This window comes from Equus quagga, chromosome 4, assembly GCF_021613505.1.
Source record: "Equus quagga isolate Etosha38 chromosome 4, UCLA_HA_Equagga_1.0, whole genome shotgun sequence".
Classification (NCBI taxonomy): Eukaryota; Metazoa; Chordata; class Mammalia; order Perissodactyla; family Equidae; genus Equus; species Equus quagga.
In genome coordinates, this window is record NC_060270.1 from 93,991,363 (window position 1) to 94,008,726 (window position 17,364).

At 34.7% G+C, this 17,364-nt stretch overlaps 1 protein-coding gene across 6 annotated transcripts in view; it reads left to right on the plus strand.

Annotated features, from left to right (window-relative positions):
- The window catches only part of RIF1 (replication timing regulatory factor 1), a 58,535-nt gene extending 42,177 nt beyond the window's left edge, over positions 1-16,358 (plus strand). For 4 of the 6 annotated variants that reach the window (XM_046657896.1, XM_046657899.1, XM_046657898.1 and 1 more), the window contains exons 25-36: positions 452-551; positions 1,929-2,048; positions 2,875-3,023; positions 3,410-3,490; positions 3,575-3,617; positions 4,007-7,282; positions 9,782-9,925; positions 10,246-10,323; positions 10,413-10,528; positions 11,151-11,304; positions 13,402-13,510; positions 14,840-16,358. In XM_046657896.1, coding sequence (XP_046513852.1) covers positions 452-551; positions 1,929-2,048; positions 2,875-3,023; positions 3,410-3,490; positions 3,575-3,617; positions 4,007-7,282; positions 9,782-9,925; positions 10,246-10,323; positions 10,413-10,528; positions 11,151-11,304; positions 13,402-13,510; positions 14,840-15,054 — 4,585 coding nt within the window. In that variant the 3' untranslated portion in view covers positions 15,055-16,358. The remainder of the gene's footprint in view (positions 1-451; positions 552-1,928; positions 2,049-2,874; positions 3,024-3,409; positions 3,491-3,574; positions 3,618-4,006; positions 7,283-9,781; positions 9,926-10,245; positions 10,324-10,412; positions 10,529-11,150; positions 11,305-13,401; positions 13,511-14,839) is intronic. The other 2 variants (XM_046657900.1, XM_046657901.1) reach the window with 2 other exon arrangements.
- The last annotated feature ends 1,006 nt before the right edge of the window (positions 16,359-17,364 follow it).

Genomic DNA, 17,364 nt, shown 5'->3' on the forward strand with positions numbered 1-17,364 from the left:
ATATTATTCTTTGGAGTACATGGTAATTATTAAGTAATATTCAACCCTTTGCTTTGGTCCTTAAAGAGTAGCCTTGGTTTTAGGAATGTAAAAAACAATTTAAAATGTTCCTTAGTAAAAGAAATGCAAAGGGCAGGAAATTGATGATTATTAAATCTAGGTGATGTGTACATGGGTACTTAATGTAAAAGTGTACTTTTGCTTGAAATTTTCCATGATGAAAATTTGGAATATTTGAAGTTTTTAAAGAAAATTTGGAAACTGAAGAGTTTCATGAAAAATTCAGATATTGTCTGTAATTTCTCCCAATTTTGTGTCTTTAGAGTAAGAAACAGTCTTTAAGTTAAATGTGTTTTGCCATTTTATAATTAAAGTGTTCCTGTTAACATATCATCAGTACTCAGCGGTACTACTTGACTCAACCTATATGTGTTTATGTACTTTTTTAAAGACCAGTACTAAGACAAGCCAAACAGAAATTTCTGCTTCTATTGCCTGGTCTGGAAAATGTTGGAATTATGGAGGAATCCAGTGGACCATATTCAGAGGGAGTAAGTTTGATTTTTTTTTTTTACTTTTGAACGGTGTTTGAGTTTTGATGTAATTTTAAAAAGGATAAAAATGTAGAATGTTTTAGTGAGGTAATAAACAAGTAACCTGAACAGAAGAGCTCCTTAACATAGGATTTTTCTCTAGTCAGTTGTGTGGCCTGAAATACTTTTGTGAATTGGGGACGGTAAATTTCACCACAGATTCTTATGTAAATAATCTCTGGTTCTTATTCATTAATGGTCTTTTTTGGACTACAGTACCTCATGTGTATTGTTTTACGAAGATTGTAATTATTAAGATACATGAGTAAATGTTGCTTTAGATAACAGTAGGAATGATAGTTACTAGTCCACGTCTAAGCAATAGCTGCCCTTTGTCTTCTTGTTTCTTTCCATTGAATCCCTCATTCCTTCTGTCCATCTTTGCCATCACGTCACCCATTTGGACCAGGGTTACTTTAGCTTATAATACTTTATTACTATCTGAAGATCAAGGAGTAAAGGCCTGGGTACCATCTACCCACGGAGGTGGAACATCCTTAGACAACATTTTTCTATTCAACAACAAATGGAATCTAGCTCTTTTTTGTTTAGAATGTATAAGAGAAAAAAAGTAGTATAGCTAGCTTAAGTGCACCCTATTTAGTTTTGGTTTTTGAGTAAAACAAAAATTCTTATCAAATAATTAGCAAGATTTCTTGAGACTGGTTCAGTGTAATTTGGCCTGAAAAAGCCGTATTATGTGTTTCGAGTCACATGATAGTTAATATTTTCTGCCATACATGCTTCACTGTTTAATGTTTAAAGGTTTTTTTTTTAAAGATTTTATTTTTCCTTTTTCTCCCCAAAGACCCCCAGTACATAGTTGTGTATTTTTAGTTGTGGGTCACTGTCGTTGTGGCATGTGGGATGCCGCCTCAGCATGGCTTGATGAGCAGCGCCATGTCCGCGCCCAGGATCTGAACCATTGAAACCCTGAGCTGCCAAAGCGGAGCACAAGAACTTAACCACTCGGCCATGGGGCCGGCCCCCTAGTGTTTAAAGTTTCTATGGCTTTGATTTTTCTTTTAGAAATATTTCCAGTAATTGGAGGGGTGTTTGGGTCTAGTAATTTGATTCACTTTTGTATTATTTGTGTGGTATATCTTATTTTAGAATTCATAAAATTAAAAGCAGCTATTGTATAAGTTGGAGACACCAGCGCTATTCGTTGTTATTGAATTAGATGATGGCTTTCTTTTCTTTGACATAATTTTAGTAGGTTTGAATAATCGAAAGAAATTTGAAATGAGTATTCATTGCACTGGAATTTTCAAAATGAAAAGGAGAAATAGAACAGTTGAATTTAGTGAAATCACTTTATTTTTAATAAAACAGACAGAAAATTCACAGTTAAATATGAAGATAAGTGGCATGGAAAGAAAATCAAGCGGAAAAAGAGATTCTTTTTTGACACAAACCAAGGATACAAAAGGAAATATGAAACCACCAGCCAAAGTATGTTTTTCCAAAGTTTATTTAATAGAACTTTTAAAATTAAAATAATATGGTACCTTGAGAACATACAGTGTCTAATTGGAAGAAAAAGCTGTTAAAGACTAAATAAAAGATTGGACTGCAGGAGAATAATAGAGTTTGGTCTAGAAAGACTATTGGAATGACTTCCGTGCTTTTGGAGATGTTTTCTTCTTAGTAGAGTTCAATCTGCACAATATTTGGCATCCGTTAAGTATAGTTACTCCAAGCAGCAAGCCCCTTGAGATGGAATGAAACTAAGTATGCCTAACTATAAGATGGGTGGCATAAGAGGAGAATATTTTTTAAAGAATAATTCCAACAGTCTTGTAGCAACTGTAAAGTAGAATGAAAACAGTAATCACACTGAGAATTTGTGAAAATGACATTATAGTACCAATGTTACTTTTATGTAATGTAGGGCATATTATTTTTCCAACTTTTCCTTAACGTGACTAGTTCATGCTTCAGCTTGAGAGCTGTAGATGTACTCTCTTCCTGCCAAACCATTTGATTTCTATGCGTTGGCCTGAAAAACATGTTTGCCCGTGCTTTGTTGGTAAGCACACACTTGCCTACTTTTTAAAGAGATAGTATTTTTATTTTCTGAGTATTTATTAGAGGCAGAATCAAACTGGGGGACATTCAACTAATTGTTACTAACCGGAAATATCGCATGACTTTGTACTTTAAAATTCCTAGTCATTAATTGAAAAACTTTATCAACATACTACAAGACAGATTTATTGAAGTATTGGAAAATAACTTGGAAACTCAAGTGTATATTTATTTTTTTTTCAATTTGCAGTTCAAACCAGAATCAACTCCAAAAACGAAGAGTGAAATGCCTTTAGAAGAAGAAAAGTCTGTTGACTTTGTGTTTATACCTCCAGAAGGAAAAGAAGCCAAGGAAAGAATACTGACTGAACATCAGAAAGAAGTACTCAAAACAAAGAGGTTTGTAGTCTTTTTATCTTGAATTGGGTATTCTGTATTCACACTTAGATTTCATGCAGCAAATTATAACTTTGTGTTTAGAGCTAAGATACTGCGTATACTACATTTTAATGCCAAAAAGATAGCCTGTATGTAACTACATTTTATACTGTAGAAAGCTACCTAGTACTGTACCAAATGTTTCTAAACCAAATTCTTTTGTGGAGATAGTGTGCGAGGAGAAGGTAGGGAAGATGGTTTCATAGAAAATCTGGAAAATAAGCATCTAAGCTTTGATTTTATATTGTTCTTAAAAGATAATTAGACGTAGAATTCTAAATTTAATTTTCTAATTGTAGGAGTATATAAAGTCTTATATAAAAGTTACTTATATAAATCTTTTTCAGGTGTGATATACCTGCCATGTATAATAATCTGGATGTTTCACAAGATGCTTTATATTCTCAGTATGGTCAGGAAGAATCTATGTAAGTATGGAAGCTGTTGAAGTAACTGGTTTTCTAATTTTTATTTAAAAAGACTTTTCTGATTTATGTACTTATTTATTTCAGGGAAATTCCTACCTTAATTGAAAAATCAAAGGAAGATTCAAAGGTGATGTTTAAGGTCTATTTGGTATTTCATATTTCAGGGTTTTTAGAATTGCCCGTTAATTTTAAGGTTTTATTATATATTTAATATATTAATTAATTTTAAGGTTTATTATATAATCTTTTAACTCTCACTAACAGGCTTTAGGACACTTGTAGTCATTATGTGTGTCTGTGTGTCTGTATGTCTGTTTAAAATAAATATATTTGGCTTTATTGAATATTTATAATTAGACACCCAAATTATTGGGCATCTACCACCACCTTTGGAATATTGAAAAATATTGAAAGTCTGTGATTGTCTTTTGAACCACTGAGGTTTTACACTAAAATTTCCCCAGAAAATCAGAGTTGTTTGCTGGTTAATCTATATGTATGTACATTTCTGTGCAGGAGGAACAAATGGAGAGTGACATTGTCATTCCTCAAGATGTCACAGAAAACTGTGGTATGGATGAACGTCTTGAAAAAGCTTCCCTTTCAAATAATGGGTGTGGTTCCATTGAGGAAACTAGTCCAGAAGTACTGAACAGTAATGATGCTGGAAAGAAGGCTTTAATTTCATCAAAGGAAACATCATCTGAATGTGCAGCTAGTGCAGAAAACACTTTTGGTGTCAGCAGTAGCTCAGTTTCTAATGCCACCATTTCTGGAACTCCCCTACAGCCTACAAGTCGAAGGCAATCCTTTATTACTTTGGAGAAGTTTGATGGTTCAGAAAATAGACCTTTTAGTCTGTCCCCCTTGAATAATATGTCTTCAACTGTTACAGTGAAAAATAACCAAGAAGACACTACTAAAGCAGATACTCCACTAAAAGCGAAGGGAAGAGAAGTGGCTCTTTCAAAATCTGACTCTGAAAAAATAGTGCATGGAATTAAGAGATCAAGCCGGAGGTCGAATAAAGCTGAACAAACAGGGAATAAAAGATCTAAGGCCTTAATGAGAAGTGATCAGGAAAAAAATACGCAGGAATTCATTGATGGCATGGCAGCCTTAGAAAATAACCCACCTGGTTTGCTTAATCAAACAGAGTGTATTTTAGATAATCAAGTTCATCTCTCTGAATCTGCAGTGGAGTGTGGAGATACAATGCTTAAACCAACGATGGAAAATGCTATATTATTAGAAAATACTGTAGAAGAGAAAACCTTAGGAGCTAATTTGGAATCTAAAGAAAATACACCCCCAGCTGCGATACCAGCGGATCAAATGATAAATGAGGATAGTCATGTTCAGATAACTCCAAATCAAAAAACCCTCAGACGCTCCTTAAGGCGACGTTCCGAAACAGCAGAGCCTACCACTGAGAGCCAAGATAAAGAAAATAATCATCAAAAAAAGGAAAGACGTAAGGAAGACGAAAAGGCTCTTCAGAAGAGTCCATCACATGTAAAAGATGATGTGTTACCTAAGCAAAAACTGATTTCTGAACAAACCATACAGGAAAACTTAGTTGAGAAAGGAAATAATTTACATGAGAAGACTTTTGGGGAAACCAGCACAAATGCTGAAATTGATGAAAATAGAAGAAAGGCAGACCTTGAGAATACTAAATCTGAGGGAGATGGTGCCCAGGACGTTGCAGATAAGTCCTCTGAGAAACCAGTAATGGGACGAACACGGTATCAAACAAGAAGAGCATCCCAGGGTTTACTTTCCAGCATTGAAAACTCAGAATCTGATAGTTCTGAGGCGAAAGAAGAAGGTTCCAGAAAGAAGAGATCTGCGAAATGGAAAAACAAAAGCAGTGACAGTGTTGACATTGAAGATCAGGAAGAGAAAATGGTGAAACAAGAATGTATAAAAGTTGAAAAGCAGACAGATGATTATAAAGGAAATTCTGAAGTAGACATAGATATAAAATCTCAAATTTGTGAGGAAAAAGACAAAAGTAGTACTATAACTCTTCAAGATTCTACAATATCTTCAGATGTATCTCAAGTTTCTGATGATGTGTCAAATACTTATGAGGGAAAAAGCGAAGCCAACAAATGTTCAGAATATTCCTTTTCAAATCTTCCTGTACCAGAATCAAATCTAAGGACTAGAAATGCCAATAAGAGATTACATAAGCGAGATTCTATAGAAAATAACAGTGTGGGAGAATCCACAAGTGCAGTGACTCCAGATGTTATTTTGCTTTCTGAAAAAACTCTCCAAACACCTGAATGCCAACACAAGAGAAGTAGGAGGGTGAGGAGATCTAAAGGTTGTGATTGCTGTGGAGAAAAATCACAGCCTCAGGAAAAGTCATTCACTGGGTTAAAGAATACAGAAAATTATGATATAAAGGTCAGTGAAACAAAAAAACCAGATGTGCAAACACCTGAAGCTATATCAGAAACTTCTAAAGCTAATCTGTACTGTGGGGTAAAGCTTTTAGATGAGCATCATAGTGTGAATTTTAATTTGGGTCTCAAGGAGGAGAATGATACTACTAATAATTCATTAATTGTATCTGAAACTGAGTTGAAAGAAAATACTATTCAAGACTCGCTTCCTTCTGAAATAGTAAATTTTACAGAAGAAATTTATGATACAGATTCTGAGGAAGCAGTATCTGTCGAAAGCCAAGAGCTATCCGATAAAAAATGTAAAACTGTTGGCCCATGTTTAAGTGATTCCAAAAATATTTCGCTGGAATGTTCTACTTTCGAGACCAAAGAAGAAATATCAGAGGCTATCCTGAAAAAAGAACCAAGTATAGAGGACAGTGTTAATATTGAGGCAAATGCTTGTAAATTAAAAGCAGAATCCAATCCAGAAGGAGTAGAAGGTATGGAATTGGATGTAGAAACTGATAAATCTGAAGTTAGCTTTTCTGAACAAAAGAGTGCCGGAGGTGGTGTTTCTGAGGAAAGGATAACAGAGGAAAACTGTGAAAGAAGTGATGAATCTGAAGCAGTTGCAGGTGAAAAATTGAAAGCTGAAGAAGCAGTAATTGAGGAATTTAATTCAGTTATTGGTCATTCTGATAACACACCTGTAAAAGTGAGTGCTCAGATAGAGATTTCTGAACAAACAGCAGTTGGGGAACAAACGGCAGTTGGGGAACTAAGTGGAGGAAGTGATGAATCTGATCTAGGCTCATCTGAAGAAAGGGATGCTGAAATGGAAAATTGTGAAGAAACAGTGATCAGTGAGGTGAATGCTGAAACTGACCATGTTAATGAAACAGAAGATGGAGACCTGACTAGCAAAGCCTCTAAGCCTGTAGAATCCGAAACAGAGAGATTGAATGTAGAAGTTGACAGGGCTGTTCCCAACACACTTGAGGTGAGCACTGAAGAAGGAAAAGTTGATTGTAATAAACCTGAAACAAATATGAAACTTAATAGATCTGAAGTAACAAAATTAGGTGACAGTCAAATGGTAGTGCGAAATGATGAAATTTTACAGGAAATTCCTACTTTAGAGAAGATGGAGGAAACAGCACAGTCTCTGAAATCTAAAACAACTATCTCTGAGCTGGTAACAGAAGACAATGATACATCTCCTCAAAAATTAAGGGAACTTGATCCTTTACTGATGTCAGGAAATGACAGTCCTAGGGGCACGCAGACACGCTGTGTCTGGTCTCCTTTGGCTTCTCCTTCCACCAGCATTTTAAAGAGAGGACTAAAAAGGCCCCTTCAAGAAGATGAGATCTCTTCACCTGTTCACAAGGTAGGGGAATTGAGGCTGAATAATAAGTCCGTATTTAAATAGAATACTTTGGCCATATAGTGACACCTGGTGAATGACAGAATATTAGACTTCATATGACAACTCATTTTGAATATTTATCATGGCGGCTAGGGATGAGGGCAGGTAGAAGGAAAGGTGTTGAGCAAAGGAGACTGAAACCCTTTAGTTACTCCTTTATTTCAGGACACTAAACTAAAGATCTTTATACAACCACGAATACTTCACCCTCTGCAAAATCGATGGGAATCTTTCATGATGATTTTTTTCTACTGACATGCTCATATGAGTAAACAGATTTAGAAACTGATAAAGCACCTTACCTAGCACTTACTGTGTACTAGGACCTTATGCTATCCATTGTACATTTAAGTGTTTATATAAAATCTTATTTCCAGACCTTATCTAATTAAAAAGGAAAAAAACAGTCTCCTTAGGCTATGCCTTCATCAATTTTTGGATGTGATTTCATTTATAATTATTTTGTTTATATCGCCATCTTCACTAAACTATAATTCCTTTAGTTTGTAAACATTGATTATTGATGTATCTACTTAGCTTCTGTTCCTGTAACGTGCACAGTTTGTTGAATGAATAAATTAAAAAAGGAAGAGTTAAATGTGCTTAATAGCTCGACTTGTCCTCTACTTACCAAAGTAGATGTTCTGAAAAAGGTATGATGTGGGCATTCCTTATCTGAATTTGAAATCGAACCTACTGTTTACTGTAGAATACCTGTGTAAATACAGTCATGAGCCACTTAACGACATTTCAGTCAATGACAGACCACATCACATTTTCAGTGGTGGTCCCATGACATTAGTACCATATCGACTAGGTACCTGTGTAGTAGACTATACCATCTAGGTTTGTGTTAGTACACTTTATGATGTTTGCACGATGACAAAATCACCAACACATTTCTCAGAACATACCCGCTTCGTATAGCGAGACATAACTACAGATGTGTATATATAGATATAGTGAAACTGACACTTAATTTTGCTTTTAGCTAGTACATTGTGCACACTTCCCCAGGATATACCAGAAAGTCTTATACTGAGAATACAGAGATTAGTCCTTGGGAAGACTTAACACCCCTTGAGTGTTTTTTAGTTTTGGTTTGCTTTGAGGCTCTTAGTGTTGTTTTGTTTTTGTTTTTGGGTTTTTTTGGTGAGGAACATTGTTGCTGAGCTAACATCTGTGCCAGTCCTCCTCCGTTTTGTATGTGGGATGGTGCCACAGCATCTTGATGAGTGGTGTGTAGGTGCGCGCCTGGGATCCAAACCCATGAACCCAAGCCTGTGGACTGCTGAAGTGAAATGCACAAACTTAATCACTATACCACCTGACTGGCCCCTGTTTTTTTTTTTAAAGTATCTTAAGTTTAATTAAAAGGCCTTAGAAGTTCTTGAAAAGTTTATGAAGATAGAATGTGTTGGGATTGATGTGTACTTTAGATTGCTAATACGAGTTAACTAGTCATGTTTTGTTTGATAGTAGCTCATATTTAATGTTTATTTAGTCAGTAGTACAACATAGAGTTTTCTGTAGCAGATATGTACAGAATTTGCCCACTCTTGGCAGTCAAGACCAGGAGGCATTTATATACATATTTAATGGTATAAGTGCTCTGTTGTGTATTTATGTCAAATAGTTGAATGAGTGAACATATTGTAGGAGTTTAGAAGAGGACAAAATGACTTCAAGCTGGGGCTAAGAAAGGCAAAAATTGCCATCTCATTGCTGTGACTTTTGTACTCAAATAATTTAGAACAAGATTAGTAAGATATACCAAAGGCCAGTTAGTACTGTTTCTACCTCTTTGCCTTGTTCTTTACAGTCAATGTAGTAAGTTCATATGGTTAGTTGAATTTGATTATACAATTTTAACTGCTGTGTGCACTTTCATTAAGTTTCTGGTACTGTTCTTGTTTTCACTCTCTTTGTTGCTCTGTTAGGAAACGACAGTTTAAAACATAGATAATTGGAATGACCTGTGATATTGAGTAATATCTGTGAGTGCAGTCACTAGAAAGAACTACAACCGGGGCCAGCCTGGTGGCCGAGTGGTTAAGTTCGCGTGCTCCACTTCGGCAGCCTGGGGTTCACTGGTTTGGATCCTGGGTGCAGACCTACGTATGGCTCATGAAGCCATGCTGTGGAGGCATCCTACATAGAAGAACCAGAATGACCTATAACTAGGATAGACAACTATGTACTTGGGACTTTGAGGAGGAAAAAAAAAAAGAGGAAGATTCGCAACAGATGTTAGCTCAGGGCCAATCTTCCTCAAAAAAAAAAAAAAATAAGCTCTTTTAAGACAAAAAAGAGCTACAACTATGTGGAGTTGGCTTCTGGTGAAATGAGTTAAGCTTCTAAAGCTACATTCTAATTTGGGGCAACCTTATAATGAGAGTATATGGTATAATTTCTTAAAACATTAATTTTGTTAAATAAAAACGTGACCTGTGTTTTCAGGTTCGCCGTGTCTCCTTTGCAGATCCAATATACCAAGCAGGATTGGCAGATGACATTGATAGACGGTGCTCTGTTAGGTCCCATTCTTCAAATACTTGTCTCATAGGAAAAATTGTTAAAACTTCACCTACTGCACAGTTTAAGGTAAGCTATAGGCTTTAAAATAAACACATATGTATGCAAACAGAATTGGCATTACATAATTTGTCTTAAAATTAACTGAGGAACAAATCTTTGGTTTGGATATATTGTTCTTTTGTCTGCTACATGATAAGCAGACATGAAGAGAAGAGGTGGTAAGAGGCAGTAATGATCCAACAAGTAATTGATTTGGTACTAATTTATTGCATTTTACATTTTCTGAAAATCTTAAATTACTGCAGTGTAAGTTATGAAAATAAATTTGTAAAATTATAGTTATCTAGGGTTCTGAGTTGTTTTTTTCTCTCCTTTCTTCTATCTAGCATATTACCACTTCAACCAAAGGATTTCTGTCCCCAGGATCACGTAGCCCTAAATATAAGAGCTCAAAGAAGTGTTTAGTAAGAAGTGCTTTAGTTCTTAAGCAACTTTATATTCTCATGTTCAGTCAGGTGACCTCTATTTAATGGCTGTTGAAATTTATTCTAAGATTGCAGAAATGGCTAAAGAATCCATGCCATGCCCAACAGAAAGTGTTTACCCAGCTTTGGTGAACTGTTTGGCACCAGTTGACATCATTTTACCTCAGATTACATCAAACATGTGGTAAGTGGTTATTAAGGCTTCTGGCTTATACTTAAAGATGTTACCTGTTTAAAGGAATACTTAAATGATCAAGGTTCGTATATTTAGAATTGATTTACATGCACTTTCACACACATTTTATTTTAGAAATAAATAAAAATTCAGCTGAGAAGATGGGCCAGATAGGGCAATAAGGGAAACATTTATCATAAATAGTAATGGCTAAGATAATTCTGTGCCTAATATTTGCCAGGTGCTGTGCTGAACTCTGTGCGTGTCTTATCTTGTTAATCCTAATGTAAACCTATAAGGAGTATAGTTATTTCTACTTTATAATATGAAATTTACAAAGGTTAATCCAACTAAGTCACACAGCTAATAAGTCATAATGTAAGTGAAGGATGAGGCACACATTAGGCTTAGTCTGTTTCCAGCGCTATTCCTTAAGCCAGACATACACATGAGATTTAAATCTGGTTTCATATTAAAGATACGTGTGCTCGTCCTCAGAGTGGGTTAGGTGGGCCTATATAAATTCAGTTATGACCGAGCTTAAATCAGGAAATTGAGCTGGGTAGGCCTTCACAAATAGAATAAATAGAAAACTAATGACTTTTCCCCCTTTCTTTCATCATTGGTTCAGGGCAAGAGGACTGGGACAACTTATTAGAGCCAAGAATATAAAAACAATTGGTGATTTGAGTACTCTTACAGCATCTGAAATAAAAACTCTTCCTATCCGTTCTCCGAAAGTGTCCAATGTAAAAAAGGCTCTCAGAGTCTATCATGAGCAGCAGGTAACAACTTAGACGTTAATTATAAATCATGTATAACAGAATGAGTATACAATTAGCCACATAATTACCGGTTTGTATTTAATCTCTTCTTACTTAAAAGCCCATTTGATGGTGCTTTTCCTTCTCTCCCACAGTCAAAAGTGACTTAAAATATCACTTTGTGATTCCACAGGGAAGTTTGCTTATTTATTTTGTACTCTTTTTGTGTGATACACCTGTTTATTTGCATTCTGTTCTCTGACCCCCTTACCTCTTATTTCCACCAAATTGATTGGTTCCATGGGTGCTTTTCCTAAAACATAGATGTTCAAATCTAAACATTTACAAAAATCTTACAGATTTGTAGTTAACGGTGTTTTGATCTTGATATCCAACACAGTTGTGACTAATTCTTTTACTTGCTCTTCCTATCATCTTTTTGCACATAAACATTTTGGATTGTGGTCATTTTTCAAGATTCTGATAAAAGCCAAGATTATTCCCTCCTATAAAAATATGTTTGGAAAATTTTATGTTTTGTTTCAGAAGGATTCAGACTCTCCTGAAACCCATTCAGAGACCCTTTATGTATCCATTGAGATTATGCATAATTCTGAATAAATGAAAAATAGGATATGTTAAGGGTGAAAACCAATATTCTATACTAGAATTTGAGACTAGAGTTTGCTAACTACTGAAGACTTCTGTTATACTCTTGAAAGTCCTTGATTTAGTATTAATTTATTTATGATCTTTAAAAACATTGTTAACCAGTTAAAAAAAACTGTATTAGCAATTTTCAGTCTCATATATCAAGAGTTTAGTTTCTGAAGTATTTTCAGTGGTCCATGGGCCCTGGGAATTGTCTCTGAAAATTACGTGTGTGTGTGTATGTATGTATATGTATGTATGTGTGTATATATATATATATATATATGGGTTTTTTTAATTGAGTTCATAATAGTTTACATCATTTTGAAATTCCAGTTGTACATTATTTCTTGTCTGTCACCACAAAAGTGCTCCCCTTCACCCCCTGTGCCTATCCCCCACCCCCCTTTCCCTTGTAACCACTGAACTGTTCTCTCTGTCCATAAGTTTGTTCATATTCCACGAGTGAAATCACACATAGATGTTTTTAAACTGCTTTATTGAGATACATCCACATACCATAAAATTCACCCACCCAAAGTGCACAATTAAGTGGTTTTGGTATATTCATGAAGTTACACAACCATCACCATGATCTAATTTTAGAACATTTTTCATCACCCCAGAAAGAAACCCTGTACCCATTAGCAGTCACTCCTCATTTTCACCCCCTGGGCAACCACTAATCTTTTTCTTTATAGATTTGCATATTGTGGACATTTCATAAAAGTGCAGTCGTATAACTTGTGGTCTTTTGTGGCTGGCTTCTTTCACTTAGCATAATATTTTCAAAGTTTACATGTATCAATACTTCATTCCTTTTTATGACTAAATAATACCCCATTGTATGAAGATACAACATTCATGTTATTCATTCGTCAGTTGGTGAATATTTGGGTTGTTTCCAACTTTTGCTATTATAAATAATGCTGTTATGTGCATTCATATACAGTTTTTTTTGTGGGTAGGTGAACATTTTTATTTCTCTTGGGTATATACGTAGGAGTCAAATTGCTGGGTCATATGGTAACTGGTAACATTCTGAAATTAGTGTTTTCTCAATCAGTAATCAGTAACCCTTGGGAACAGCTATGAAAATTGTATTCTTTTAAAAAGAAGTCTGTATTTAAGCTTGAAAATCTACCTGAGATTTTCTTTTCCCATGTTGATAAACTTGGGAAATATAATGTAATTTTCTTGGCTACCATGGCTTTATTTCTTGAGAAGTCCATCAGGAAATATCAATTCCTAACCATCTCTTTGAGAAGACCCTTTGTAATGCTATTTTTTGTGTTGTTAGTAGAACACAGTTTCTTAGCAATATTAGCTAAGCTAATAATCATGTGATGGGCTATAGAACATATCATGTCAGATTCTTTTCCAGCATTAGTACTGTTAGTCCTATTAAAAGTAACTGTCAATTTCTTGGTTTTGTTTTGTTTTTACTGGCCTGAATGTATAATCAAGGTGAAGTCTCGTGGACTAGAAGAGATTCCAGTTTTTGATATTTCTGAGAAAACAGTAAATGGAATAGAAAATAAATCTCTCTCTTCTGATGAAGACAGACTTGCCTCAGGTATATTTTAGCAAAATGAGACAATTTTATTTACAAAATCAACTGACTTTCTTGAAGAAATAATTTGTTATGGTTTTACAGATCTTTCTCGACTTACAGTGAGGTTACATCCTGATAAACCCATCATAAGTTGAAAATATTGTTAAGCCAAGAATGCATTTAATGGCCTGGCCTTGTGGCTTAGTGGTTAAGTTCAGTACACTCTTCTTCAGCGGCCTGGGTTTGCGGATTTGGATCCCATGTGCAGACCTACATCACTCATCAGCTATGCTGTGGTGGCGACCCACATATAAAATAGAGAAAGGTTGACACAGATGTTAGCTCAAGGCTAATTGTCCTCAGCAGAAAAAAAAAAAATAAAAGCATTTAATACACCTACTAAACATCATGGCTTAGCTTAGTCTTCCTTAAATGTGCTCTGAACACTTAGATTAGCCTACAATTGGGCAAAATCATCTAACACAATGCCTATTTTATAAAAAAAAAAAAAAGGGTTGAATATCTCATGTAGTTTATTGAATACTGTACTGAAAGTGAAAAACAGAATGGGTGTATGGGTACAGAATGGGTGTAAGTGTATCGGGCTGTCTACCCTCATGATTGCGTGGCTGACTGGGAGTTGTGGCCTGCTGCCACTGCTCAGCGTCACCAGAGAGTATAGTACCGCCGCACATCGCTAGCCCAGGAAAAAGAATCAAAATTCAAAGTACAGTTTCTACTGAGTGCATATCACTTTCGCACCATCATAAAGTCAGAAAATCGTAAATATTTTTTTCATGCTAGTTGCTGAGTGTATAAAAAAATAACTGATTTGACTTAAGTATATTTCATTGCCTTTCTCTCGTTGTCAACTTCTACTCCATCAAGCTCTCAAATAAGGATATAAACTAAACATTGTGTTCCGGTTACACTGTTAATAAAAATGAAGTAGTGTGACAATTTATTTATTTATTTATTTTGCCAAGGAAGATTGTCCCTGAGCTAATGTCTGTGCCAGTCTTCCTCTATTATGTATATAGGATGCCACCACAGCATGGCTTGATGAGCATTGTGTGGGTCCATGCCCGGGATCTGAACCCCGGGCCACCGAAGCAGAGTCCATGAACTTAACCACTGTGCCACCCTGCCAGCCCCTGGAAATTTCTTTTATAGCCTAAAATAAGCTCTGGTCGATTTTTCTGTCTCCTTGTTCTCTTGAGCAGGGCTACCACAACTTGTATTATCACCTTGAAATTCAGGGACTTAAACTTTTCATTAACCTAAAAGGAGATATTTATACAGCTTAAGTTTTATCTGGAATAGATTTAATTCTGCTTTTTTCTCTTTTAGATTTAATTAATCCTGTTGCTTTAGAAACTCCGCTATCTAAAAATCTCGTGGCACAGATTAGTGCACTTGCTCTTCAACTGAATTCAGAAGATCTCCATAATTATTCAGGAAGTCAGCTATTTGAAATGCATGAGAAACTTGGTAGCATGGCAAACTCTATAATAAAAAATCTGCAGTCACGTTGGAGGTCGCCAGCCCAGGAAAATTCTGTCTAGTATTTTAAGAGGAAATTGAAGTGTTTTTAACATCACTGAATTTGTTGATTCATCAAATAAGTCCTGAAATATAGCACAATTTCAGAGTGAATGTTTGCAAAGTTGATAACATTTCAAATCTTGAAGGGCAATGACTTAGTATGTAAGTTCAGTTTTGTAAGTTTATTATGTGAGATCATTTCTTTCCACATAATGTATTTTCTTGGCTGCTATGTGTGCTTTCCCTCCAAATTTAAATATCTTACTAAAATGTAAAAGCAGAAAATAGAAACAAAAGCATACTTTTTATTTTACACTTAAACTCATGCATATTCTAATGAAACATTTTATGTAAAATATATCTTATTTTTAAATAAGTAAAATTGAAAATTTTTATTTGAACTTTTTGCTGAACTGATACAGGTGTTTATACTTGATTTTTTTTTTTTAATCTATTTTTGTTTTGCCCAAGGTTTAAGAAACTTGTTCTCAGTAAGACACCTCAAATGAGATGCAAAAGAGTTGTAACATTTTTCACAGATGTCAGCTTTGTTTGGACAACTTTCAAGAAAAGTACCAAAAGTTTCAACTTTTGAGGTTAAAATATTAAAGCAGAATTTACTAAGATTCCATTCATTTATTTGCATTAGCAAATATTTGTGCAGCAGCATTTGCCTGTGAAAATTAACTCTTATGAGACATATAGTATTCATTTTGAAATGCACGACTATTTGTACATTATGTATAGATTACAGTGGTTTTAATTTATAAATTTCAGCCTTCATTAATTGCATGAATTTTTCTGCAGCTTCTTGTGAATACATTTGTTTTGTTTATAGAAGCATATTTTGTATATATTAAGTACTGAATATCAGTATGGACAGTACAAGTGCTTTGTGGGCTTGCTGCAGGTGTTTGTAGGGTTCTGTATCTACAGATAAAACAACAAATAGTTTTGTACTTAGTTAATAGTCTTAGTTAAATCACAACTTTATTTTCTAAAGTAACCAAATTGAGTAAAGTTATAGAAATGAGAAAGTGTTAAAACTTTGCTACTCATACCCACATCTTTTTTTCCCGCTTTTGGTTTGGAAGAGGGTATCAGCCACTAGACAGTGTGCCTCATGACATTCTTTTCAATGGAGCGTTAGAGTATTTTAATTACCACTTGGACTATAAGAAACATAGAGTTTATCTGTTCTTTCACCTACGCCTAAAGCAAACTTGGAAGAAATTTGAAACTGTTCTTTTGGAATATGTTTGTTTTGCCTAGTTTTAAAAAACAGAGTGTATATAATTAAAATATTTGTAAATTTTACCAACTAGTATTAGTGCCTGGCTTCCCATATTTGTTTTGTCTTTCTAACAGTGATAATATCTCATTTGTTCTTTGCGTAGAATGAGTGAGTGATCTTCTCAGTTTCACACTTTAATAAGAACTAACCCCTACTTGTAAAGGTGCACATTTCTTCAGCAAATTCTAGAAAGTTTCATCCTGTGTTTCGTTTGCTCCCATGTTGAGAAGGGGACCGCCAGCCAGCCACAATAAAAGTTGGTGTCTTTTTCATAATCATAAATCCATCATCATTACAAATATTTTAGGTTCTAAGTTTGATATTCATATACCAAGGATAGTTTTAAAGAAATTCTGGGACTGCTGAACTGAGGATTGTAGCTTGAAGAAATTAATGAAAAATAGGAATTTTTTTTAACAATTGTAATTGTGGTTTAAATTGTCTCTCATTTATTTCCCAAATTATACTGATGGTAAAGAACACAAATTTTTAGTGAACAAGTATAGGAAGGGGTTGTGTGTTTGAAGGAGTCAAAATTAACTCATTTCATGACTACGTATTTTAATGCTTCTGTGAACTAAACTTGCTGGTGAAATGAAGTTCTTGGGGAGGTGAACAGTGTAGCAGAAAATGATGAAAATGATTACTATTTACTCAAATCACTGAATTTGAGGTGAGCACAGATACTTTAAAACATTGTGGCTCAACAAGGATATATTTTAAATATTATTTGAGGGCAAAAGCCAGTTTGCTAAGTCTTCATTCTTGATAATAGTTACAAGTGTATATTTGAGGTACCTTATTTTCAATATTCTTGCCTTAAAGTTTTCTACAATTTTCCCTGAATGATTCCTGAATAGCAGAAAGCATTAATATTCCTTGATCAGCTCTAGTGTGTTCTTTCAGTATTAAAGTGGTAATAGTTTTTTCAAATATTTTCTAATGATTAATAAAACAAATGGAAAATATTAGTAAGAATACTCAAATGTGAGTTCTTATTTTATTCGTTTATAAAAATCTAGTTGCATGCAGAAGC